Below are 25,746 nucleotides of genomic sequence, written 5' to 3'. Positions count from 1 at the left end.
TGTGTTAAACATATGCTGGATAAATTGGCGGTTCATGCCACGGTGGCAAACCCTGACTAAGCCGAATGAAAATCAATGAATGAATAAATGAATTAGTTGGAAAATTTACAAAATGTCTTCTTGGAATATGATCTTTAATTTATATATATATATATATATATATATATATATATATATATATATATATATATATATATATATATATATATATATATTATATATATATATATATATATATATATATATATATATATATATATATATATATATATATGTATGAAAGTTATATATAAAAACTCTAAGTAATATGCATATCTAAGCACTTAATTTGAAAAAAACTTTCTTTTTTTTTCAAGATTTTTTTTTAACCCTCAGATTCCAGATTTTCTATTAGTTGTATTTTGCCAAATACTCTCCTATCCTAACAACATATACATCAATAGAAAGCTTATTTATTCTTCAAAGTCATGCAGAAATCTCAATTTTGAATAATGGACACTTATGTGTTTGTGGTCCATGGTCACAATTATGGCTTGTTTTGTTTTTCTCTGCATGACGCAATGCAATGCAACTCTCATTTCTATTCTCCCTACCCCCTCTTAAATTTGTCTACCCAAAATAGAGTTGCTGGACAACATGTTCACGGAGCTCTCAACAGAAGGGTAAAAGAGCATCTGTCGTTTTTGCCCTTAATCGAGCTTCTCTGTGAATGTGAGCAATCTGTTCCCCGGGGCAGAAAAACGTAGGGTATGCCCAACAACTGTGCGCAGAGTATCTGCTGGTATGCACGGCATGTGCCTGGAGCTCAGTGACACCATAAGCCTCTCGGATGGGCAAATATGGACTGACCACTCACAAGAAAGAGGAGGGGCCACAACCTGCACTTCTAGACCCATCAGAAGACACTTCACTTAAAACAAAAAAAGAGAGAAAGAGAGAGAGAGAAAATCTTAACGTCGAGACAGCAAACCAGGTGAACAAAGTCCAGGTGGCTTAACAATAAAGGGTTAGTTCACAAAAAAAATTAAATCTTTTTTTTTTTTTAACCATCACTTGAGTCCTTTCAAACCTTTACTAGTTTCTTTTTTACCAGCCAAACACAAAGGTTTATTTAAAGCAAGTTAGTGAACGGTAGCCAAATATTCTTCAAAATGTCTTATATTGTGTTTAACAGAAGAAAAATACTTCAACATAGGTTTGAAACAAGAGGCTAAGTAAATGATAAAAGAATTCACATTTTTTGGACAAACCATCTTTAATCCTTGTTACTTGTTGCATCAACTCTTACTTATTTAGTATATTTGTGTCATTTACCCAACTATAGCACACATATAGTGTGGTTTTACCTTTAAAAGCAAGCTTTTCCTAGCCTTATTAGATAATAAATTGTGTCAATCTACAAAATTGTATCAATAAACATTTTTGAAGCTTCAAAACACTACAGAATTAATAAATTAATGCATTTACAGTGCAAAATTACAAATAGATAAGTTGCACTAATGAGGTACCATAGAATGAAAAATTGAATATACTTAGGCATAGATTGTTAATAAGTTCAGAGCATTGCAATGACATATCGTGAGCATCAAACACAATTGTTTCCTCATTCTCATGTAAATACCATGAGTGTAAAATACCAGACAAAAACAGACCAACTGGAACAATACACCGAACTCTGATGATTCATTGCTCCTCTGATGGTTAATACGCATGCTCTAGGCTGCAATAGATTGGGCACTACGTCCCCCCCCCACAAATTATTTATCTAAGCTTGCATTAAACATAATATGTATGTGGAACTTTTATTTTGAAAACAGGAGAGGCAGGGAGACAAAAAAAGCTATTGTCAGTGCAAAATGCAGGATATATGGATTATTCGTTTACTTAGTGACATACTTAAGACGCATAAGGTCTGTATTAATGTGTCTTTTGTTAGCTTATTAATTTATTAATAATTTAATTAAGTTTAGTAAATTGTAAAATACACTGCGTATGTTTGTAATAAGGCAACAGACACGTGTAAACTGATGAGTATGTTTAATGCATGTTTATGCATTGTATCAAATCACAAAGCTCTTTTTATTGTATTTTTTCTTGAATGAGAAGACTCCAATAAAACATTTTTTTAGCTAGAGTTTGATATTAATTCCTGCCTGCGTTTTCATGTACATTAAAACTTCAAAAGATTACTTAAATAGATCGCTGATCAGAGCAGATTTTTCTGTTCTTAAAATAGCAGGTGTCAGGATTGCCTTCTGAGGTAAAAGTCATTTATTAAATGAAGAAATGATTCACAATGCTTCTCCTACTGAAGCAAATTCCATTTTTACTGCTAATATTTGGTGCCAGTTAATCAAGAAGTGACGATTTTGTTCACTTTGACTTGTTGGATAAACGATGCTTTATATGCACATCCTTTATGCGATAATCCAGTTTTGCCCATAAACTTATATCGCATTTTTAGATGGAAACAGAGCTACTGAAATCAGAGTAAAGCTCATTAATATTCATGATAGTTCCAAATATGGTAAAAACTAAGCTTTTAATTTTAGAAGTAAGTCCGGTGGACATAAATGAGCATATAAAGCCATATCTGGATACTTTCTGAACTTACCTAAGCTACAAACTTACTGTACAGATATCAGAGAACAATTTTACATATTGAATGCACTTTATGGCCCATTAATATTTTTTTGAATGCACAAAATCAAAATGTTGACTAAAAGTCAATAATAGTAAAATATGCAACAAATTCCACTATGTTTTCATCCAAAAATGTTCAAAATTTATGCGCATCTTGGCGTTACCATCAACCGTTTTTTTATGCGCATATCCAAAATGCGGAATTACTCAGAGTTAGTCATTTACACTAGCAACTCCAGTAGCTTTGCTCTGAACCATTTTCATTGGTGTAATGTAGCACAAACTTGATCAGGCACACACAGCTTCAAATGGTCATTCTTCATTTATCTATCAATTACCAATTAAACTGAATGCCATAAATTGCTTACCTTTATGGTAATATGAAATGAACTTGAGCACCAAAGCATATTAGAATGAATCAGAAACATTATGTGACATTGAAGACTGAAGTACCAGCTTAACAGCGACAAAAAATATATAATTGAATAATAGTGTTTGCACACACTAGCTCAACATTTCAAATATGCAATATTTTAACCACTTCGACATGTAAAATACAAATACCCATCTTGTTCTGTTCTAGCCAGTTTAGCATGTTTTCTCACTCATGACATTTACCAACACTGTAAAAACAAAGTTCACATGCCAAATTAATTGGCCAAATTGGTAACTGACTGCTTCCATTCTTACTATGTTCACGAAGTATAATTTTAGTCTTTAAGAAAACCCTGGATTACTAAGATGCACATACCCTAAAATAATATAAATGATATCTCTTAATGAAATGTGTAGAAAAATAAAAACATAATTTAAAAAAATCCACATAATTCCATACATATTTTGGACTATGTGGACCGGTTATTTTTAATGGCATGATGCCGTCTTACCATTACTGGCACTCTGTTACTACTATTAATGCAACACAACTGGGAATACAAAACACTGATACAATGCCAGATTTTGGTCATAACTTTCAGACTAACACCAAAAAATAGCGATATATGTGCTTTCCTTGTGATGAGAAGAGAAGAAAAGAATGAGAAGATGCCTGATTGATTTTTAGGCCTTTAGTAAAACACAGCTACTGAAAGACTGAGCACAGGGCACAACGGGGCACAGGCGGACATGGATGTGGTCGCTTAAACCAAACATCCTACCATCAGTGTTTCCCCACAAAAAGTCTAAACTCTCAAGTATCGAGTGAAATTACACTGAGGAATGACAGGTTGACAGGTGACTCAAAAGATAAAGCTTATTCGCAAAGCATCGGAATTTTTGTTGTATAGTGATTCTTCTCTTTACTAAGTATTTAACAGTCCCTGTAAAAATACATAATTAATTGGTAGAGTAATCTTTTAACTGAAAACTACAAATCACAAAAAAATATAAAAATAAAAAGTGATATAGTACCAGTTTTCTCTGTTCAAACTTCCAAGTTGTGTTGTGTTAAAAAAAAAAAGCAATAGGCAGCAATTGTAGCTCACCGAGTGCATTCACTTGACATCACACACTATATAAAAAAAGGTGCCCCTTATAGTTCGAAATAAATGTACATTTTTTAAATAACAAGAATCTACCATTGGTTTTCTACAACATATTACAGTAAAAGACATCACTTATGTTATATTAAGCCACGTGAGTCCTCCCTTTGAAGACATAGTTCACCCCAAAAATGAAAATTTGCTCACCGTTTACTCACTGGTTCTAGGTCTAAATAGGTTTCTTTTTTTCTATTGAACACAAAATAATATGTTTTGAAAAATGTTGGTACTAGGTACTAGGTTTTGACATACATGAGTAAAAAAATACTATGGAAATCATAGACTGTATCTGAAATCGGCCTTAAGCAGTGCAATATTCGCTGGTGCAGCCATTTGGAGTGCTGTGCAAAACCATAGTGGACATTCTGAAATGCACAAAAACAACTCCACAATGCACCAAAATAAGTGTACAATCAACGCAAGTGAATGCACATAATTCACTGTGAGATTTAGCAAACTGAATAAATTATTGGGTCTGAATACCAGAAGGTATCCACAGCAGAATCCTATTGGTGTATGTTTCGAAATAATGAATTATTTAACTGTTAAATTACCATTTGTACACATGACTGAAAAAACCCACCTTTTTATTACTAATAGAGAGCTGTGTTACTAACTATTACAAAAACTTTCAATATTTTTATTTTAATCAACGAGGAAGGCACAAAAAAAACTTCTGGTGCACTCAAGTGTTCGATTCACCCACTCATTTTAATTCACTCCTTTAAGTAGACTAATAGTGAGTGAGTGTATAGGGGGTTTTAAAAATCCTTCAGAATATCTGAATAACAAGTTAGCAGCTAAATTCAGGCAAATAATAAAAAGTTTCCATTATAGGTGAACTATCCTTTTAACTAGCCACACGTTCTTGTTTTTGATGTATTTGTTCAGTCTTCTACCACAGCCCAGTGTCCAGAAACCGATACTGCTCTCCTTCAAGTGCAAGCCCTGCCTGATTGTCAGTGTACACATGAGGATTCAACTGCATTTCATCACAATTGAAAGTTTAACAATGGCATGCTTAGCACCTCTGTCATGCTGACTCTCAAACCGTGGGAACGTATACTGTATGCTGAATTCCTCAAGAAAACAGGCTCTAAAAAATAATTACAGCTATCATAACCAGGAGAACAACAATCAGCATAGTTTAAAATCTTGGCTTTGATTGTTTACTTGTCATTGACAGGCATTTCATAGTTATACAAGTACTTATGTTCTCAAAGATGAACACTTTCCTTTTTTTGGGAGGCAGTAGCAGATGTTAAAATATGTCTCCTTGCAACTTTTGAAGACAAGTTCTTATTGTACATGTACATCACACAAACAGACAAACAATACTACGCCCATTTTTTTCCTACAGTGACAATACATGGTCGTGTCTGTCACTGGTTCACTCAAAGATTATTTGAATTGGCCTTGGAGGAATCCAGTCAAGCTTGAAATGTTTGACTCAAAGCTAAAAACAAACAAAACACAGTAAAAAAAAAACTAAAAGGTTATTTTCACAGATTTAAAATGCATGCAAATGCTTTAACAGGCTAAATGCCACATCTCATGAGCTAGTCATTTAAGTGATTTAGCTCTACCGGTTTTTAAAAAAAAAAAACTTGTAAAACTTTTTCAAAAGAAAGTTTCACCAAGGCTGCATTTATTTGATCAAAGTGTAACCAGTGAGAAAAAATGTGACTCAGAGATGTTTTACATTATTTAAAGTCCGTTTTCTGCAGAAATGACATTTCATATTGTAATTTATTTCTGACTGTAAAGCTGAAAACAATTACTTTAGTCTTAGGTGTCAAACAATCAGAAATACACTACCTGACAAAAGTTTTGTCGTCGATTCCAGTTGTAAGAGCAACAAATCCTAACTCGACTTCTAGTTCGTTGATAAAAGTGGCAGAAGGCAGATTTTTTTTTTTCGATGAATCATCTGTTGAACTGCATCCCAATCATCACAAATACTGCAAAAGACCTATTGGACCCCGCATTGACCCAACATTCTCATAGAAATCAGTCAAGTTTGGGGAAGGAAAAATCATGGTTTGGGGTTACATTCAGTATGTGGGAGTGCAAGAGATCTGCAGAGTGGATGGCAACCTCAACAGTCTGAGGTATCAAGACATTTGTGCTGCCCATTACATAACGAACCAAAAGAGTTTTTTTTTTTTTTTTTTTTTTGTAGCAGGATAGCGCTCCTTCTCATACTTCAGCCTCCACATTAAAGTTCCTGAAAGCAAACAAGGTCAAGGTGCTTCAAGATTGGCCAGCCCAGTCACCAGACATGAACATTATTGAGCATGTCTGAGGTAAGATGAAGGAGGTGCCATTGAAGATTAATCCAAATAATCTTGATGAACTCTGGGAGTCCTGCAAGAACGCTTTCTTTGGCATTCCAGATGACTTTATATAGAAGTTATTTGAGTCACTGAAGAGATGTATGGTTGCAGTCCTCCAAGCTCATGGGAGTCATACACAATATTAATTCTTTTTCCACTGCACCATGACTTTATATTCTATACTGTACATTATTTCTGTTAAGCGACAAGACTTTTGTCTATGCAAAGTCAGACCTTATTGTCCTAATTAAATAATTAATAATCAAGGTATGTTCATATTTTATTTTGGTCAAATAAATGTAGTCTATAGGCCTTTGCCATTCATTTAAGCCACTTCTGATACAAAATGATCAACTACAAGTCAAGTTATTATTTGTTGTTCCTAAAACTTGGATAGGCAACAAGACTTTTGTCAGGTAGTGCATATACTGAACATACAGTTGAAGTCAGAATTATTAGCCACCCTAAATCATTATTTTTCAAGACACTTCTGTACAGCTTAAAGTGACAATTAAAGGCTTCACTATGTTAATTAGGTTAACCAGGCAGGTTAGAGTTATTAGGCAAGTTATTGTATAATGATGATTTGTTCTGTAGACTATCGAAAAAAAAAAATAGCTTAAAGGGGCTAGTAATTTTGACCTTAAAATATTTCTTAAAAAAATGTAAAACTGCTTTTATTCTAGCCAAAATAAAAATAATAAGACTTTCTCCAGAAGAAAAAATATTATCAGGCATACTTGAAAAATTTTCTTGCTCTGTTAAACATTTGGGAAGTGTTTGAAAAAGAAAAAAAATTAAGGGGGGCTAATAATTCTGACTTTAACTGTATATAAACTGGTCATCTGGAATATTTCTTATTAATACAAATGCTTGTTTTTTGTTTTTTTAAAGAAAAGCTTTTATTAGAAATCGTAAGTCCACCTATTTACTCTCACTGCTGATCAATGTCATTTATCCTTGCTGAATGATAGCATTTTTTTTTACAAAAACCAAAAACTTCCTGAGTCCAAACTTTGGAATAGTAGTCTACTCTGATATCACATTGGAACAGATATAGTTGAAATAATGGCTGAGCCCCAATTCTGATTGACATTTACAAAACTGCCATCCTGATTTCAAAATGCCTGGAAGGTTCTTACATCTCCAGTGACGTGTAAAGATTTCACTAGTTTCTGAAAAATGAATGGTTCCACAAACTTTTAGCAGTTTCCAACATTCACGATTTTTTCTAATGAATGATGAGCTGGCAAGAATTACTGCACATGCATTTGCTCAATAGTTTTTCGTTCGTTTGCGAAATGGCAGTCATTCAATAATAATAGTTCAGACTGTCACGCATATGTGGGAGGTGTGAATGAACTTACTGATCTAAGAGCTGATCATATTTGGCTTGAGTTTCTCTTTCTGCGTTCAGCGCTCGGTCTCTCTCAATAACAGAATTATCTCGGGTTTCACGAAGACTTCTGAAAGAGTAAAAAAAAAAAACACATATCCTGAAATCATACTGTACATAATGCATCACAAGTTTATTTTAAGTACAGACATTACATACAATACAATATAAACAGGCAAACCCCAATATTTCCATATTTGCCACTGGTTTTGGTGTAATATAACTTAAGCTATGAACACTTGAACAGGGCAATATTTAAGAGGACAGATATTTGAAGTAGTGTGTAAAACTATCGTGCATTACTCAATCATACACCACAATAACCAGTTATATAACCAATGTTCACTCAGAGGCTTTGGAATTTCCATTATGTCCTTTGAAGGCTGTGCTGAACGAATTCCTGCACCTCACCAGAAGAAGGTGCCCACAGCTGATTCATCCATTTTTAAAGTGGAAATATCAGATTCAGAGAGCTTTATTGGCATGACTGTAAAACAAATCACAATGTTGCCTCTTCTCTTGTAAAACCTCTCTCTCTCTCTCTCTCTCTCTATCTCTCTCTCTCTCTCTCTATCTCTCTCTCTCTCTCTCTATATATATATATATATATATATATATATATATATATATATATATATATATATATATATATATATATATATATATATATATATACAGTTGAAGTCAGAATTATTAGCCCCCCTTTGATTTTTTTTTTTCCCTCTTTTTAAAACATTTCCCAAATGATATTTAACCGAGCAAGTGAATTTTCACAGTATGTCTGATAATACTTTTTTTTCTGGAGAAAGTCTTTTTTTTTTTGGTTTTATTTCGGCAAGAATAAATGCAGGTTTTATCTTTTAAACACCATTTTAAGGTCAAAATTATTAGCCCCTTTCAGCTATATTTTTCTACAGAACAAACCATCGTTATACAATAACTTGCCTAATTACCCTAACCTGCCTAGTTAACCTAATTAACCTAGTTAAGCCTTTAAAACGTCACTTTAAGCTGTATAGAAGTATCATGAAAAATATCTAGTAAAATATTATTTACTTTCATCATGGCAAAGATAAAATAAATCAGTAATTAGAAATGAGTTATTAAAACTATTATGTTTAGAAATGTGTTGAAAAAAATCTTCTCTCCGTTAAACAGAAATTGGGGGAAAATATTAGCAGGGATATAATAATTCTGACTTAAACTCTATGTATATATACACAATTAAGCCTGCTAAAAAAAAAAAGCCTCACTATATCCAGTGTTCAATGTATTTATATATTTATTGCAACTTCACACTTGAACAATGGGCAAAAAAAACCTAAATATTCACTATATATATAGATATCATAATACATAACTGATTATCTTCAATTCTGTAAATGGATGACAAAACTATTTAATTATTTTATGAATTTAACATAAATCAAAATAGGATCATTTCTAGCCAGTTATATATTTTGTTTTCTACTTCTATGACCTTCTAAGATTTTTCAGTGAAACTGCCATGACTTTTCAAGGTTTTCTAGTGTTTTATTTTTCAAGTGCAGAAAAAAAAGAATCAGTCAGTTTGCCAGTGAGAGAAATGAAGGTTTACTCTAACCTGTTTTCCCTCTCATACATCTCTTTCGATGCCCTCTGCAGGTTTTCAATCTCATGACTGGTCTTAATTCGAATGCGTTCCAGTTCATCACGTAGTTTGTTTTCATAATCTGTTTTATAGTGATCTCTAGTGGACAGATAAAGAGACAGCTCAGCTTATACAGTGCAATAGCTTCATTCATACACTCAAAAAAAAGGATTTCAGAGCTTTCAAATTTTATATAATGAAATTCAAGGAAATTGAAAATGCATTTAGTTAAGTGGATAAATAAAAATTGAAGCACTATTATTTGTGCACTTTTCCCCATCAAATCACACATACCTAGAAGCAACATATTTTTCATAGGCCTCTTCTCTGGCCTTCTTTGTGTCCTCAAGCTGGTTCTGTAGTCTGTCCAGACGGTCTTCTTGATGAGCACAGCGCACATTCAGCTCCATGTTCTGTCTGTTTAGAAACTCCTTGTCTTTCTGCAGCAATGTTACTGACTGCTGCAGATTCACTGACTGCACATAAGTAACAAGAATGAAGAGAAAGCAAGACCATTTGTGACAGATAAACCTATAGGTTGACATTTTGCTACGATAAGATTACAGACATAAATTGTACACTTGACGATGTGTACTGGTTACAAGTCTAACGGTTTTCAAATGCATAAAGAAACTGTCTCTTGCTCTCTAGATATTATACAGTAGAAATTGAAAACTAAAACAGGAAGTGTTATTATACAATGTAAGTTTTAGATTAAATAGTACCTAAATGATCTCTCAGTAAACTTTTGTGTGTGCTAAACTCATATTACCTCTTTGTTAAGGTCATTTCTCTCTTTGTTCAGGGCAGTGTGTGTGAGGTCCAGGATTTCTAACTTCTTCCTTAACTCTCTGAGCTCTGTTTCATAGCCATCTCTCTCTCTGTGGACAAAACAAGACAGGTAATATGTATTATTCAATTTAAAATTTTAACTACTGTCATTTATTTAAACATTTTAAAATTGATCACAATTGTGATTCATAGTGATAAAGATTTTCCATGTCATCTCAGTTTGTTCGTTCGCTGTTTATGTTGCAAAGCTTGACGTTATGTTAGAACATTGTGTGGTGTAAAATACCATTTGATTGATTGATTGATCCATTCATTCTCAAGACTCTTTTGCTTACCAAGACAGAATTAGTTTTATTTTTTCTTATTTGAATATCAGTATTTTAGTAGGCATTAGCCCAGCCTTCACAGAATGCCATTCTAATGCATTCTAATATTTCTTATAAAGAAACATAATTATTTATTTTATTTAATTTGAAACATTATTATAATGTATTTTAGTGTTTTCACAATACCAGAATTTTGACTTCGATACAATACCGATACTACACCATTTTTTTTCTTTCAAAATATTATTCATTAATAGACACTTTTCAGAAAAATAAGTATTAATACATTTCAAAATCACAGAAGCTTGAAACTAAAGTGTTCAGGCAATCAAGCAACAATGCCCTGTTTTTATTATATTGGTACACTACATGTACCAAAAGCTAAATATGGGCTAACATAATGCAGAATATTCCTCGCACCGTTTGATTTTGTCATAGTTTTCTCGTTTGTAGTCTCCTTCCTGAATCAGCTGCTTTGTATCAGCAAGATCCAAAGTGAGTCTTTGACAGCGGATCTCCAACTCAGAGCGTGCTCTCCTTTCTTCTTCATAACTCTGATTTGAACACAGGGAAATAAAAATGTTTTTGAAAAAGATGACAGCAATCCAAATATGACAGATTACTTTACAGCTGGAGAGAAAGGAAGAAATGTTTTTTCAGACCTCCATTAGTGACCTAATTTGGTTGCGGTGACTGTCGAGATCCTCAGTCAGGTCAGTCTTTTTCATCTGAAGTTCCGTCGCAAGAGCCCTCAGAGGGTTTACAACCTCATAAAATCTAATCTATAAGAAGAAAACATTTAGTTTTTCATTATTATTATTCTCAGCCTTCTGTCCACAACCAAACGTTAAAGGGAAATCTTAATTTGCAGCTCCATTTCTCACCGCCACAAATTCCGGGATGGTGAGTTTGTCCTCAGGCAGTTCCTTCAGCTCAGCGTATTTCTCCTCAGACAGTTCCAGATCCCTCAGGCTTCTGCGGAGATCACCAGCCCGATCACACAACTGATGGTTCGTCTCTTCCAGCTGCTTCTGTCTGAGCATGATGGTGTCCATCTCCTGTTTTCTTAGGGCCTGGTGCTTCCTGCATAAGCAGAACACACATTCAACTCTAGAATAAAACTATACTCGTTCTGACACAAACACAAAGTCTTGAAATTCTGGAATATTTTAAACTATGTAAAACTTCCTGCTGACAAATGGGTAAAACCTAGTGATTTGAATCGTAGTAGCAGAATATACAAAATTTGGAAGATTTCAAATGACAATATATTACTTTTTGGGGAACTGCACTGTGATCTTTAACAACAGCCATTTATCAGCTCATCAAATTCCCTGATCAGATTTTTCATATAACTACTGTTACACTGAAGTTCATTTTCGTGGTTGTTTTCTGTAAATCGTGGTAAAATCCACGAAAGCTTCTTGCTCAGGAAAAGAAAAAAGGACACATCCTAATGTACGGGGGGCGGGGGTGGGGGGTGGGCTGTATTTCTGTTTTAATGTTTTCAGTCTTGAAAACCCTCAACATCAGGTTTCCCTCAAACATCAGTTGACCCTCATATTTTTTTTAAAGCAGGTAAAATGCCTTTCTTCTAATCCTAAACATTTCCATCTTACTGGTATGATAAACATTTTCCTATGTTTAATGATGTTTATTGATGTAATAATTTGTATATTTTAAAATAATAATTTAATTCATTATATTAATAAGAGGGCATCATAGAGGCACAGTGGGTAGCACAATTGTCTCACAGCAAGAAGGACGCTGGTTTGAGCCCCAGCTGGGTCAGTTGGCATTTCTGTGTGGAGTTTGCATGTTCTCCCCATGTTCACGTGGGTTTCCTCCGGGTGCTCCGGTTTCTCCCACAAGTCCAAAGACATGCGGTATAGGTGAATTGGGTAAACTAAATTGTCCGTAGTGTGTGCGTGTGAATGAGAGTGTGTGGGTGTTTCCTTAGTGATGGGTTCCAACTGGAATGGCATCCGCTGCGTAAAACATAGGTTGGATAAGTTAGTGGTTTATTCCGCTGTGGCGACCCCAGATTAATCAACCGAAAAGAATGAATAATAAAAAGAGTTCTTATATTTCTTCTTATTCTTATATTTTAATATGGACAGAGTAAGGCCACTTAGCTTTACTTGATTATCCACAACGTTTTATTAGAAAAAAATTTTATACTTTTGCACAGAGTTGCATTTCACTTTTCCACCCACAAGTTAAATGAAACAATTTAAAGTTTTGTGGGGTTTTTTGCCTCATTAAGTGTGAGCTCTGTATTCTGACAGTATCATACTACATCATCCATAAACCCTCACTGTAAATTATAAACAACATTTTCGTTTTTTCGTTTTTTGTCAAATGTCAAATAAATAGTTACAATTAAATAATTAATTAATAATGTGCCATAACAGTCAGCACTGATACTTAGAAATGTATTATTACCATGTTTTAACATTTTTCTATTTTAAAATATGTATAGTGGACTAAACGTATAAGTTATAAAGAATATATATGCATATTTTAAATATATAAATAAATACAAAAATTAATAATACACAGACTAGCTAGGATAGAATTGTGGCATGATTATTTGGCTAGAAAATATTGTACTGTTTTATGTATACAGCTAAATTCCAATAATGTAAGGTTATAAATGTAGATTTACTCGTAGACACTAGTACATTTTCTGTAAAACAGTATGTGTGTGTAAATATACCTGTTTTCATCCTGCTGTAGTTTGAGTTGGCTGTCCAAGCGCAGAGCGAGCACCTGTTTCTGATGGAGAGCATCGTTCAGCCTTTCCTCCAGCTCTTCTGTCTAACGTTACAAACGAATGTGAAAACGCATACTTTTACTAATAACTGGTAAACAAACATTAAAACTTCTTCCATCTGCTCTTTAATGTAATTTAATATTACCTTAGTGAGGTGGTCCACTTTAAGGTTGTCTATGAGCAGATTTTTCTGGGACAGCTCGATTTTAAGCTTTTGAAGGTTATGAAGCAGCTCTTTTCTTTCCAGGAGCTGTTTTGTGACTTTCCTTGCGCCATCTTTCTCATCCGAGGACGAGATGTCCTCTGTAGGGACCGTTGTCTCAAGACTGATGTCCTCAGATTCGATGGAGCTGGAAATGTTTGCCTTGGCGTCCTTTGGCTTCTTGGGTGGCATCTTGTGTCAACTTGTGATGTAAAGAAATAAGAGAAGTTGGAAATGTGGGCTTTTGGTTTTCAAGCGTCAAGGAGCTCAGACGACCCAAGGAAAGAATTAAAGGATAAGACGCTGAGCAATGACAGCTGGCCAAAACAACAAGGCAAATTCGTAAAAATCGACTTGACTTAGAATACATTTAAATACGATAACGTGATTATTTATGTGATGTGTCATACCAAATCATTTCTAAAATCGAAAACCCTGTTCTATTGATGAAACTCTAACAAATTTTACGTACCGACTGTTGTTTTTAAGCGTCCCGCCTCCCATGGAAACTACAACGGACGACAAAGAGAAGAGAAGTGAAGAGTGTCTTTATCTGAAACGCTTAAAACTTATTATAACACGCCACCTATAGGATTCCGCCAGAAACGGACTCTTATTTTGAAGTTCACACAAAACCCGACACCGGAAATAATAAAAGTGGTCGTTGTAGCCTAGCATGTTTTTGGGTTTGTGAATAAATGTATGTTTTATTATTAGTTTCTGATACGATAACTCCACGATGTCTGAAGAGAACGTAATTGGACCAGCTCTGCCACCGACATTGAAAAAAGGCAAAGATGAGGGTTCAGATGAAGATGGAGCAAGTATGTTTATTTATTATTACACATTGACTTAACTGGTTTGAGACCTGCAAGATTCTTTTTTTTACTTGGTTTTATTTGCAAATGCATAACAAATCTGATTGCCCTTAAATGTTTTTCCTACCATTTATGAATAAACAGTTGACTTGTTCAGTCATATAAGTTAGTGTAACCTAGTTAAGATGTAAATAATAGATTCTGCCTCCAGTCATAGGTCCAGCTCTGCCTCCTCTGTATAAAGCTTCAGAGTCCTCCAGTTCATGTGAAGATAGTGATCAAGAGGAGGTCGTCTTCAAGAGAGCCAAATATTCGTCATCTAGGAACCGGTCTTCTGCAAAGTATGATATTTGTGTTTTTATATTATGTAGGTTTCTCTGGTGTTGCATGCATTATGCAGTGTTTCAAGAGAAACATGCACCTTTTACTCAACCAAACAATTTGTTTTATCATTTTCTGTATTTTTACACCTTGTTTTACTGCATTCCATTTTATTAAGTTATTAAATAAGGTGAACTAATTCGATATTTAGTGTTTTTATCATAAAGCTGCAATGGTAATATCATCTTACTGATTCATATAATTGGGAGATATATTGTGACAGTAGTTATTCTTGTTGTATTTATGTCCCTAATAAACATTGTTCAGTTACATTTCTTAATTAATTCTTAATTTCCATCTACAAGCAACATTTTTTCCACGCTCATACTCACTATAATCATGCCATATAAATATCTGATCTACCAAACATAGTACAAACATGAATACGTAAGGATATGGGTCAAGACGAGGCGTCCCACTTTAATGTCCACATCAAATTTAATTTATAAAAGTGATTTTTAGATCAGTAGAATGTATAATAAATAGTGCTGTCAAATGATAAATCACAATTAATCGCATTCAAAATAAAGGTTTGTATTTGGGTAATGTGTGTTTACTGACTGTGCAGATATATTGTGTTCAAATAAATAAAATATATCTAAAATACAAAACCAAAATATTTACATATATATTTATACTTGTATATAAATTGTATAAGATATAAATGTTTAATTTTTAAATATAAATAAAAAAAATCTCAAATATATATACATGTTTGAATTTATTTGATACTTATGTAAATGAAAGCTTTTACTTTGAATGCAATTAATATTGTTAATAATTAATATTTTGAACGCTCTAATAATACATGCAGGTATCTAACTTCTGTGAAAATAAAATGGCAAAATATTGGTGCAATAAAATATTCCATCATCAGTCAGATGTTAAAAAGTGTTATGTCTACTTATCCCAACATTTACCTATTCAAATATTAAAAAAATATCTAAAGTTGTCTTAGAACATTTTACAGTGCTTTTTAATCGTTAAAAAATATTGTTGACAAATGGAATAAGTATAAAGATAAAGTATTTAATTTATGGAGATATCCTATGATTCCATTAAATGATTTGTTTATAAAAGGCTGCCAAGTTGTTTATTATTTGTTTTGTTATGTAAACTATAATATAAATTATTAGAACCATATATTATATAATTAAAAACACATTGTAATGTATGAGGGAAAAAAAACATAAAGCTGTATTACACATTTATAGTTTTGATGTTTGAAAACCTATGTTTGCCTTAGACCCGTATATGCATTTGTTCGAGTTTGTGTGCATATTTTGTCAGCTTCCATAAGCACATAACTATTACTTTTACATATACAACTTTAAATTAAATTTCAAAGTTTCTCCCCAATTTAATAAATGTGATTATTTGATAGCAGCAGAAGCACCACAAAAGATGAGATGGATATAAAGCAAACATATAAACATGAGGATGAGGAGGATTTCTTTGGTCCAGCACTTCCCCCAGGATTTCAGAAGCGAGACAAGTCACCTGAAGGGTAATAAACAAAAGCCTAAAATGATCATGATTCACACATGCTCATTTATGAGCCATTTTCAGAAGTCTTGGATGAATTCATTTTGCATCTTCAGGCCACCATTACAAGGACCAGCACTTCCTCCTGGATTCAAAAACCAAGATGAAGATGAAGCTGGTGTAAAAGAGGATAACGGAGGGTTTTCGGGACCAGCTCTTCCCCCGGGATATCGAAAGCGGGATAAATCTCCTGAACGGTAATTGTTCTGGAATGAGACTTGACTAACAGTAAAATAAAGATTGATAAACATAAACGTTGATTGAATTCATCTGTGTTTTGTTTGTTTGTCTGCAATAGGCCACCTGCAATAGGGCCTGCTCTACCTCCAGGGTTTAAAAGACGGGATGAAGATGAAGAGGAAGAAAAAGATGAAGCTGAAGGATTTTCAGGACCAGCTCTACCACCAGGTTTTAAACCAGACTTGTCAAGCAGTGAAGAAGAGGAAGATGATTATGTGATTGGGCCCATGCCATCAACAGGACCGTGCCAGGACACGGTTGCACTGGACTTTGAAAGAAGAGCTCAAAAAATGAAAGACAAACTTACAGGAGTGGATGTAAGTTCGTTCTGTTTACTAGTCTGCCTTTTGGCTGTATTTACTAATTGATAATAGTTATTATTGTACTAATATTCTTTGTGTGTTTTTTTTTCAGAATTATTTATACTGTAGATTGGAATGTTATTTTAAATTTGATATTTTATTTACTCAATTTTTTAGTTCAATTGTTTTGCCATTTTGCTGTGTGCTTTTGTCAGTTTTATTAGATGTAATGTAGTTTTGTTTTATGTAATGCCATTACTGTTTAATGTTTTATTATTATTATTATTATTATTATTATTATTATTATTATTATTATTATTATTATTATTATTAATAAGTTTTATTGTTGTTTAGTTTCAGGTTTTTTATTCCCTATTAGAAAATAATTCACAGAACACCTAAATTGAGGTATTTAACCAAACTAAGTGCCAAAATATGGGTACAACAAAATGTTCAAAATCAATTAATGTCCTTTTAGAATAACAATTATTTAATGATATATGAATATATTAAAATACTCTCCTTTTTTAAGCGTTGCAGTGTTAAAATATTATTTATTTGTTATGTTAACCCTTCATACCCTGAGACTGTCCTTCAAAACACACACCTATTATATTTCGATAAGTGCAGTTCAGAATATTTGTACATAAATCTATGTTAAGATGAATGACTAACACCTATATTTCACCTATATTTTGACATTTTATTTTTATTTATAAACATATTTAAAGCATACAAAATAGCACTTTGCTTGTCACTGTATCTAAAATTACTTTTTTTAAATTACTTTATTTTAAGATTTTATACATACATATATATATATATATATATATATATATATATATACACACACACACACACACACACACACGGAGAGAGAGAACAAGAGCAAACACTGGCTCGTACTGTAGACATACAAAAGACAATTAAAAGAAAAGAGACAAAAAAAACACACACATCATAGTCACAAAAATTGTAAATTTTTTAACAATAAAAATTAGAGAGGGTATATAACGTAAACCTCAGAGGGGTCACTGGATTGCTCTTGAGATATAGATTTGTCAAATAAATCAAGAAATTAAAATCCCTTTTTTAACATTGAACATGTTGGAGACATGAAAATGGGTTGTGCCATCTTGAACTAGGGCTGCACGATATTGTAAAATTCTAACATTGTGATATTTTTTAACTCTGTGATATTTTGTGATATGAATACAATTTTATTAGATGTGTTGAATAAATGTTTGCAAAGCATTTAGATTTTTAGATTGATTGGGATGATTCTGTAGGAGAGTGCATAAATTCTAATAAACAATCTACAGGAATAAATAAATTCAATAAAGAAAAAGATGTAAACAGAGGTATACAGAAATTAAATTATCAAATGTAAAATAATACTGCATAGTCTTTGTTTTATAAACAATTCAATAAAATTGATCATTAATAATATGTCAAAGTTACGAATGGAACTATTTATTACGCCTGAAGGCCTTTATAACCCTCATATAGTCACAGGCTTCAAAAACACTTGCAAAATGATCAATTATAAATCAGACTCAACATTACGTGTATTCGCAATGTGACTGTGAATGATCACATTGCGATATCCATGCTGAAACAATATATTGTTAGGCATGGGATGATAACCGTTTTCAAGGTATACCGCGGTTTGGAAAAGTCAATGTTTTAAAACCGCCAACATTTTCTGTAATACCGTTCCTAAGGTATGTGTAAGATTTTTTTTATTTACATTTTTTAGGACAACAGAATCTTCAGCAGAAAATATATCCAAAGATGCCGTTTTAAACTGTAAAGTCAATGATTCATTTTCATTATTTAGCCTGACATGTTTACTGCTCCAAAATATTATAAATCTTTAAAAAATAAAATATAATGTTTGCAAAGGGGAAAAAAGTTTTTGTTTTTTACCCAGACATTTAAAATATATATATATATTTTAGAGCTGTGATCACAAGACTGTGATATCATGAAACCATAATATTTTTATCCAAGGTTATCATACCGTCAGAATCTTATATTGTGCAGCCCTATCTTGAACCTTTCTGACTTTATTTCTGTCTCATATATACTTCTACTTTTAAGTCTTACATATTTACTATTATTTTCTATTTAGATATTATGTAACTACCAACACAAGGGAAATTCAGTTGTGTTCCGTAAAACGATAAATAATCTTTTCTTTATTTCTTTGTAGACTGGCCCAAATGTTCTCTCCAGAGAGAGCTGGATGACAGAACTGCCTCCTGAGTTGCAGCATGTAGGCCTGGAAGCACGAACCTTCAAGAAAAGATCAGGTCCTGAAAACAAAGACCGCTCAATCTGGACTGATACTCCTGCAGACCGCGAGCGCAAAGCAAGAGTACGTTCAGAAGTCAAAAGTGAAGACATACTGTAGTTTACCAATGACACTGTATATGTGATGATAATGCAGGACAGAAAAGCATTTCACTCATTGTTTGGAAATTCCTTGTTTTGCTTTCTTAGGAACGACAAGAAGCCAAGGAAAAGGGTGAATCAGCCAAGGATGATGTGCCTCGTCTGTCTCAGAAAGAGCTCGACATGGCTGAAAAAATTTCCAAATATAACGTACGTTCTTTTGGTTTAGTGCTTGCTTTGGTTTTAAAGTGACAGGTTGGTATGTGTTTCGTACAGCAAGGGGATATAATGATTATATAACAACAAATAATTGCTTTTTTTGGTTAAAATATAAACATTTACACAGTGGTTCATTTCTTGCGTTTCTTAAATGTATATTCAAACATGCATCATTAAATAAAGACATCACTAACTGATAGAGTAAAACGGAATCGGTATATAGGCTACATTAGGGGTGCTCAACCCTGTTCCTGGAGATCTACCTTCCTGCAGATTTTAGCTCCAGCCCTGATCAAACACACCTGCCTGTAATTATCAAGGTCTGTTTTAAGCTGCAGTCACACTTGGCTTTTCCTCCCATAGACTTCCATTCATACGCACACGAATACGTCAGACCGGAAACGCAGGGTCATGCGTTAAGTTTCGCAGGTTGCTGCGGTGCAAAGTTCAAGCTTGGTGAACTCTAACCTGCGAAATCGCATCACTTGACTGCATGAGACCAATAGAGGATCAAAACATGACCTCTCTGGACAGAAATTTAAAACATGGAGCAATCGCTGGCTTTTTAAATATCTAATCATCTTGTTTAATCCCGCCCCTTTTCGCAGCGCCGCACGACAGAATTTCGCACACACAAAGCCGAGTGTGACCGTAGCTTCAGTCCTAATTAATTAGTTCAGGTGTGTTTCATCTGGGTTGAAGCTGAAATCTGCAGGAAGGTAGATCTCCAGAAACAGGGTTGAGCACCCGTGGGCTACATATATTTAGACCAGTGTCTCAACCACATTCCCGGAGGACCACCAGCCTTACACATTTACCATAGCTGCATCCCAAATCACATACTTGTGCACTACTCTACGCCATTTTGTAGTATAAACAGTGTAAGTAGTGCATTTACACTGAAAACTCTAAAATAATAAGTGCACTTTAATTACCTGGATGATGCACTCATTCAGCTGGTAAAATGAAGTGTTGAATGATGGGCACTTCACACACTTAACGACCGCAGGTTTGCTCACGTAGAGGAAAAGGCGGAGCTATCGGGCGCACATGTTGGATAACTTTATTTATTTTGGATAGTGAAAGCAAAATTCTCCTACGAGAGTGATTATAGCACCTCCCAATGGTGAATGCGGTTAAACTCATGGCAGGTATTATTTAATAGTTTGGTTATTTATTTCACTGATTTGGCAACCACCGTCAAACGTCATCAGGGAAACGGTTTGAATTTCCGCTTAGTAAAAAAACTTTAGTGTTCCATTTGGGACGACACCATATACATATACTATGCTGTTGAGTGTGTAAGTGCATAAGTGCATAGTGTATGTGCCATATGAGACGCAGCTCATGTCTCCTTAACCAAACACACCTGATTCAGATCATCAGCTCTTTAGCAGAGACTGAAAGACCTGTAATGAGTGTGACAGACTAGGGCTGCATGATTAATAGAAAAAAAATTGTGATCTCGATTCAACCCCTCACACGATCTTCATCCAGCATTCCTACGATTCAGCCAATTATATTTTCAAGTTCAGAAGAAGAATAAAGGGTGTTGTACAAGTCTTCACGTTGTTTTATGTTGCTCCACAATGTGGACACCTCCAAATGATGTTTAAAGTGTCACATGCTGTATTTATAAGGTATAATTCACCAGCAACTGTCATTTCTGTCTTAATGTAATGACGTATTTGCGGCCGCAACATTACACGTGAGCTGATACACTGTTTGTTTACTGCTGAGAGAACGTGCCCGCGAATGATGTCTGCTTTAGTGAACAGATCCTGCATAGGCTATGGATAACAGGAAATGAAATTGTAAAAACGTTTAGTTTGTTGCACAGAATGATCGTTTAGGAGCAGTGTGGGTAGTATGATTTTATTTATTTATTTATTTTTTTCTGATCATATGATCATATTGCATTTTAGAGCTATGATTACGACAAGCATTTGATATGATTTTTTCTTTCCTAGCGAACACAGAGTATTGTGCATGAAAATAAATGTTTGTGTCAGTATAACTACTCTAACCTCTATAATGTTAAATATAATGCAAGAAACTAATAATGACATGTCTCGTTTTACTATTGAAAAAATGGTCTAATAATGTTGTCAATGACAAATGACGAGCAAAACAAACATAATAATTCAACTTCAGAATTATGAATAGTTGTATGTCTGATGTAATCACTTTATTGGCATTAATGACTAGGACAAATTTAAAGTCAACTCAAGTTTACACAGGCTTAATGTTATTATTGTTCTTTTACCAAATATTTGAGAAATAACTATGACAATTTCCTACTCGTATTAAGCCTAATTTTACATCTACAAAATTGTTAGAAAATCGTGATCTTAATTTAAGCGAAACAAATCGTGATTCTCATTTTAGCCAGAATCATGCAGTTTTATGACAGACAAAGGAGACATCCAAAACATGCAGTGTTGGTGGTCCTCCAGAGGAACATGGTTGAGAAACACAGATTTAAGCTGCGGTCACACTGCTCTTTTCTTCCCGTAGAGTTCCATTCATATGCACGCGAATGCGTCAGACCGGAAACGCAAGCTCATGCGACAAGTTTCGCAGTTCGCTGCGTTTGAAAGTTCAAGCTTGGTGAACTCTGACCTGCGAAATCACATCACTTGTCTGCGAGAGACCAATTGAGGATCAAAACATGACCTCTCTGGATAGTAATGTAAAATATGGACCATTCGCTTGCTTTTTTAAACGTCTAATCATCTTGTTAAGCCCGCCCCTTTTCGCAGTGCCATACTACAGAATTTTGCACGCTCAAACTCTAGTGTGACCGCAGCATTAGACAACTGAGGTTTCTGACTTGAGCGAACTAATGAGCAGTGGACACTGAATGATTTGTCTGAAGTTAATGTCAATGCTTTATCTATAAAGAGGAATGAATGATAATGCAATGTAAAATGCACAGCACAGAGTATTATTTAGTTTTTAGATTTATTTGTGCTTTGACTGAAACAGCATAAAACAAAAATCATTGGTAAGATTTAAGAAACAATATTGATTTTGTATGATTGTTATGTTCAGTGGTTAAAACAACAGTGTGTTTTTCAGTACATATGCATACCGAACCAAATAACTCTGAAATAACTTGTATGAAATAATAATAATAATAGTAATAATGAATCCCATTATTTATTTGTATTATCTGTGAGAAAAAAGGTTAAATAGTTATCCATAATTTGTTTGTGATTCTATAGCTTAAATTAAAACAATTAATTCATTTGTTTTTAGTGCATCTCAAACATTTGAATTAACCAAAATATTATGAATTAATTTATTAATTTATTTATTATTTTAATATTAATAATAATTATTATTTTTATTATTATTATTATTACTACTACTACTACTACTACTACTACTAATAATAATAATAATAATAGTATATAATAATAATAATAATACAACGATTATGATAATATTAGTTAATAATAATAATAAAATAATTATATAATAATGATAATGCTAAAAATAATGATGATGATGATAATAATAAAATATTATTATTATTATTATTATTATTATTATTGTCATTATCATTATATTAATATTTTTATTATTATTATTATTACTATTATTATTATATATTGTTATTATTATTATTATTATTATTATTATTATTAGATACTATTATTATTGTTATTGTTATTATCATTTTATTATTATAATAATAATATATTATTTTTATTGTTATCATTATAATATTATTATTATTGTTGTCATTATCATTATATTATTATTTTTATTATTATTATTATTATTATTATTATTATTATTATTATTATTATATATTGTTGTTATTATTATTATTATTATTATTATTATTATTATATACTATTATTATTGTTATTGTTATTATCATTTTATTATTATCATTATTATTATTATTATTATTATTATTATTATTATTATTATTATTATTATTATTATTATTACTATTATTATTATTATATATTGTTGTTATTATTATTATTATTATTATTATTATTATTATTATATACTATTATTATTGTTATTGTTATTATCATTTTATTATTATCATTATTATTATTATTATTATTATTATTATTATTATTATTATTATGTACTATTATTAATAATAATAATATATTATTTTTATTGTTATCATTATATTATTATTATTATTATTAATACTACTAATAATTATATATTTATTCTTATTGTTATTAAGTATTATTAATACCTAAGTATTAATTAACAAAGTATTATAAATTAACAATAGTATATAATAATAATAATAATAATAATAATAACATAATGATGATGATAATAATATAATAATATTATTATTATTATTATTACATAAAAAAATAAGATATTGATGTAGGCGGTTTTATGTAATTTGCCATCCAGCAGTCCTCTTGGAAGTTTACTAAGGCTCCTTAGTAAGCTTTGGAAGAATAGATTAAGAATAGACAACACCTTTAATTTGCAAGATCCAAATGCCACTACATAAAACTCCTAACCTAATAATATGAATTTCAGTCTCAAGTTGCTTATCTTTTTTTTAGGAGTCCAAGCGTGGTGAATCTCTCATCAGTTTGCACACCAAGAAAATGAAGAGAAAAGCAGAGGAGGACGCTAAAAAGCCTGTGGAGAGAAGACCCTTCGACAGAGACGCAGACCTTCAAGTCAATCGCTTTGATGAAGCTCAGAAAAAAGCTTTGCTGAAGAAGTCAGCAGAACTGAACACTCGCTTCTCACACAGCAAAGACCGCATGTTCCTGTGAGAGACAGACTCATCTGATGTTGTCAAGGATTTTATAAAAAGATGTTGTGGTGTTTTGGAAACATTGAAACATTATCATAAAAACACTTTTATGTATAATTGAAAATAATGTTGCTTCTGAATGTTCTTGGATTTTCTTTTATGTTTAAAATTCTGAAAGTTTTAGTGTTACATTTGTTCATAATATGAAAATGTCAGTTTTTATGTCTATATCTAGTAATATCCCATCATTCCGCTCATTTTTGTCAGTGTTATATTTTGAAAAAAACAATCTATACTGGTTTCATAGAATATGTCACATTCAGGTCATATTTTTTCTTGAAATAAAATACGTTTATAACAGTTTTGACATCAAATTCCATTGCTGAAAGAAAGAGCAATGCAAAGAATTAGCTTTTCTTTTTTGCACTGTTAATGCAGATTTGAATGAAACCTTTTACTTAAACATTAAGAATCATGATTTATGATGCTTGAAGTGTAAATTATCACAAAAGTCCTAAAACTATGTGTTTTTTGGCACTATGATATTTACCCTTTATCAACAGCTATTTGTTTTTAATGGCAAGTCATAGTTTATCACAAGATTATTCTTGATTATTCAACTAAGTTGCAAACTGAATAGTATTTTGAGTATATTGATACACTGTAAATGCGACACGGTTGCTCAGTGGTTAGCACTGTTGCCTCACAGCCAAAAAATTGAGTCCCGGCTGGACCAGTTGACATTTTTCTGTAGAGTTTGCAACTTTGCATGTTCTACCCATGGATGCTCCGTTTTCCCCCACAGTCCAAAGACGTGCTAAATTGGCAGTAGTGTATGTGTGTATTGCAGCTGTAAGGGCATCCGCTGTGTAAAACATATGTTGGATAGGTTGTCGGTTCATTCCGCTGTGGTGAAATTAATGAATATACACTGTAGAGAAGTGCATGGTTCCATTTCATTCATATTGTCAATTAAGTTATCATAACAAATGCAAGTGGATCGAACATAAAACAATTAAGTTGTCCCAAAAAAATCTCAAGAATTGTGTTGTTTCAACTCATTTTGATTAAGTAGTTTGGAAAAGCAGCAATCTTTTATGTAATAATAGTTATATTACTATAAATGTGTGAAATGTTTTGGGACATACTTCTGAAAAACGTACTTTTAAATAAAACATGAATTTACCAAAACGACTAAATATAAATAAAGAAATAAATCACCACAATAACTACATTTAAAATGCTATTTAAAACCTGAAATAAAAGCGATTTTATTGGTCGCCCTGCCTTCTTTCCTTTTTGTCCTAACTGGCCACCGTAGGACCGGTTCGAAAAAGATTGTGGAACGAGCACGGAGACAGGGCCCCGAACTAAGGGGAGGAAGGCGGTTGGTAAAATAAGCTGGATTGTGACTGGTGCGATAATGGCGGAAGGAAGTGT

General features: G+C 32.7%; 2 protein-coding genes across 2 annotated transcripts in view; one reads left to right on the top strand and one right to left on the bottom strand.

Annotated features, from left to right (window-relative positions):
• Positions 1 to 14,205, bottom strand: part of pibf1 (progesterone immunomodulatory binding factor 1) — a 61,425-nt gene extending 47,220 nt beyond the window's left edge. Inside the window, exons 1-10 of the mRNA XM_056457999.1 lie at positions 14,115 to 14,205; positions 13,586 to 13,844; positions 13,384 to 13,484; positions 11,549 to 11,747; positions 11,327 to 11,446; positions 11,085 to 11,218; positions 10,319 to 10,427; positions 9,841 to 10,022; positions 9,520 to 9,645; positions 7,888 to 7,986 (exon numbers count right to left, since the gene is read on the bottom strand). Of these exons, the coding sequence (XP_056313974.1) occupies positions 7,888 to 7,986; positions 9,520 to 9,645; positions 9,841 to 10,022; positions 10,319 to 10,427; positions 11,085 to 11,218; positions 11,327 to 11,446; positions 11,549 to 11,747; positions 13,384 to 13,484; positions 13,586 to 13,834 (1,319 nt within the window). The 5' untranslated portion in view covers positions 13,835 to 13,844; positions 14,115 to 14,205. The remainder of the gene's footprint in view (positions 1 to 7,887; positions 7,987 to 9,519; positions 9,646 to 9,840; positions 10,023 to 10,318; positions 10,428 to 11,084; positions 11,219 to 11,326; positions 11,447 to 11,548; positions 11,748 to 13,383; positions 13,485 to 13,585; positions 13,845 to 14,114) is intronic.
• A 71-nt stretch (positions 14,206 to 14,276) lies between these two features.
• On the top strand, positions 14,277 to 24,666 carry gpalpp1 (GPALPP motifs containing 1). The gene is made up of 8 exons (XM_056458011.1): positions 14,277 to 14,466; positions 14,672 to 14,801; positions 16,226 to 16,348; positions 16,443 to 16,583; positions 16,685 to 16,943; positions 19,144 to 19,308; positions 19,434 to 19,535; positions 24,107 to 24,666. Exons 1-8 carry the CDS (start codon positions 14,382 to 14,384, stop codon positions 24,323 to 24,325), a joined length of 1,224 nt encoding a protein of 407 aa, XP_056313986.1. The 5' UTR covers positions 14,277 to 14,381; the 3' UTR covers positions 24,326 to 24,666.
• Positions 24,667 to 25,746: the final 1,080 nt, after the last annotated feature.

The sequence above is a fragment of the Danio aesculapii genome, chromosome 1 (assembly GCF_903798145.1).
Source record: "Danio aesculapii chromosome 1, fDanAes4.1, whole genome shotgun sequence".
Lineage (NCBI taxonomy): Eukaryota > Metazoa > Chordata > Actinopteri > Cypriniformes > Danionidae > Danio > Danio aesculapii.
The sequence above is the reverse complement of the archived record's forward strand: the minus strand, read 5'-3'. Positions and strand labels throughout refer to the sequence as shown.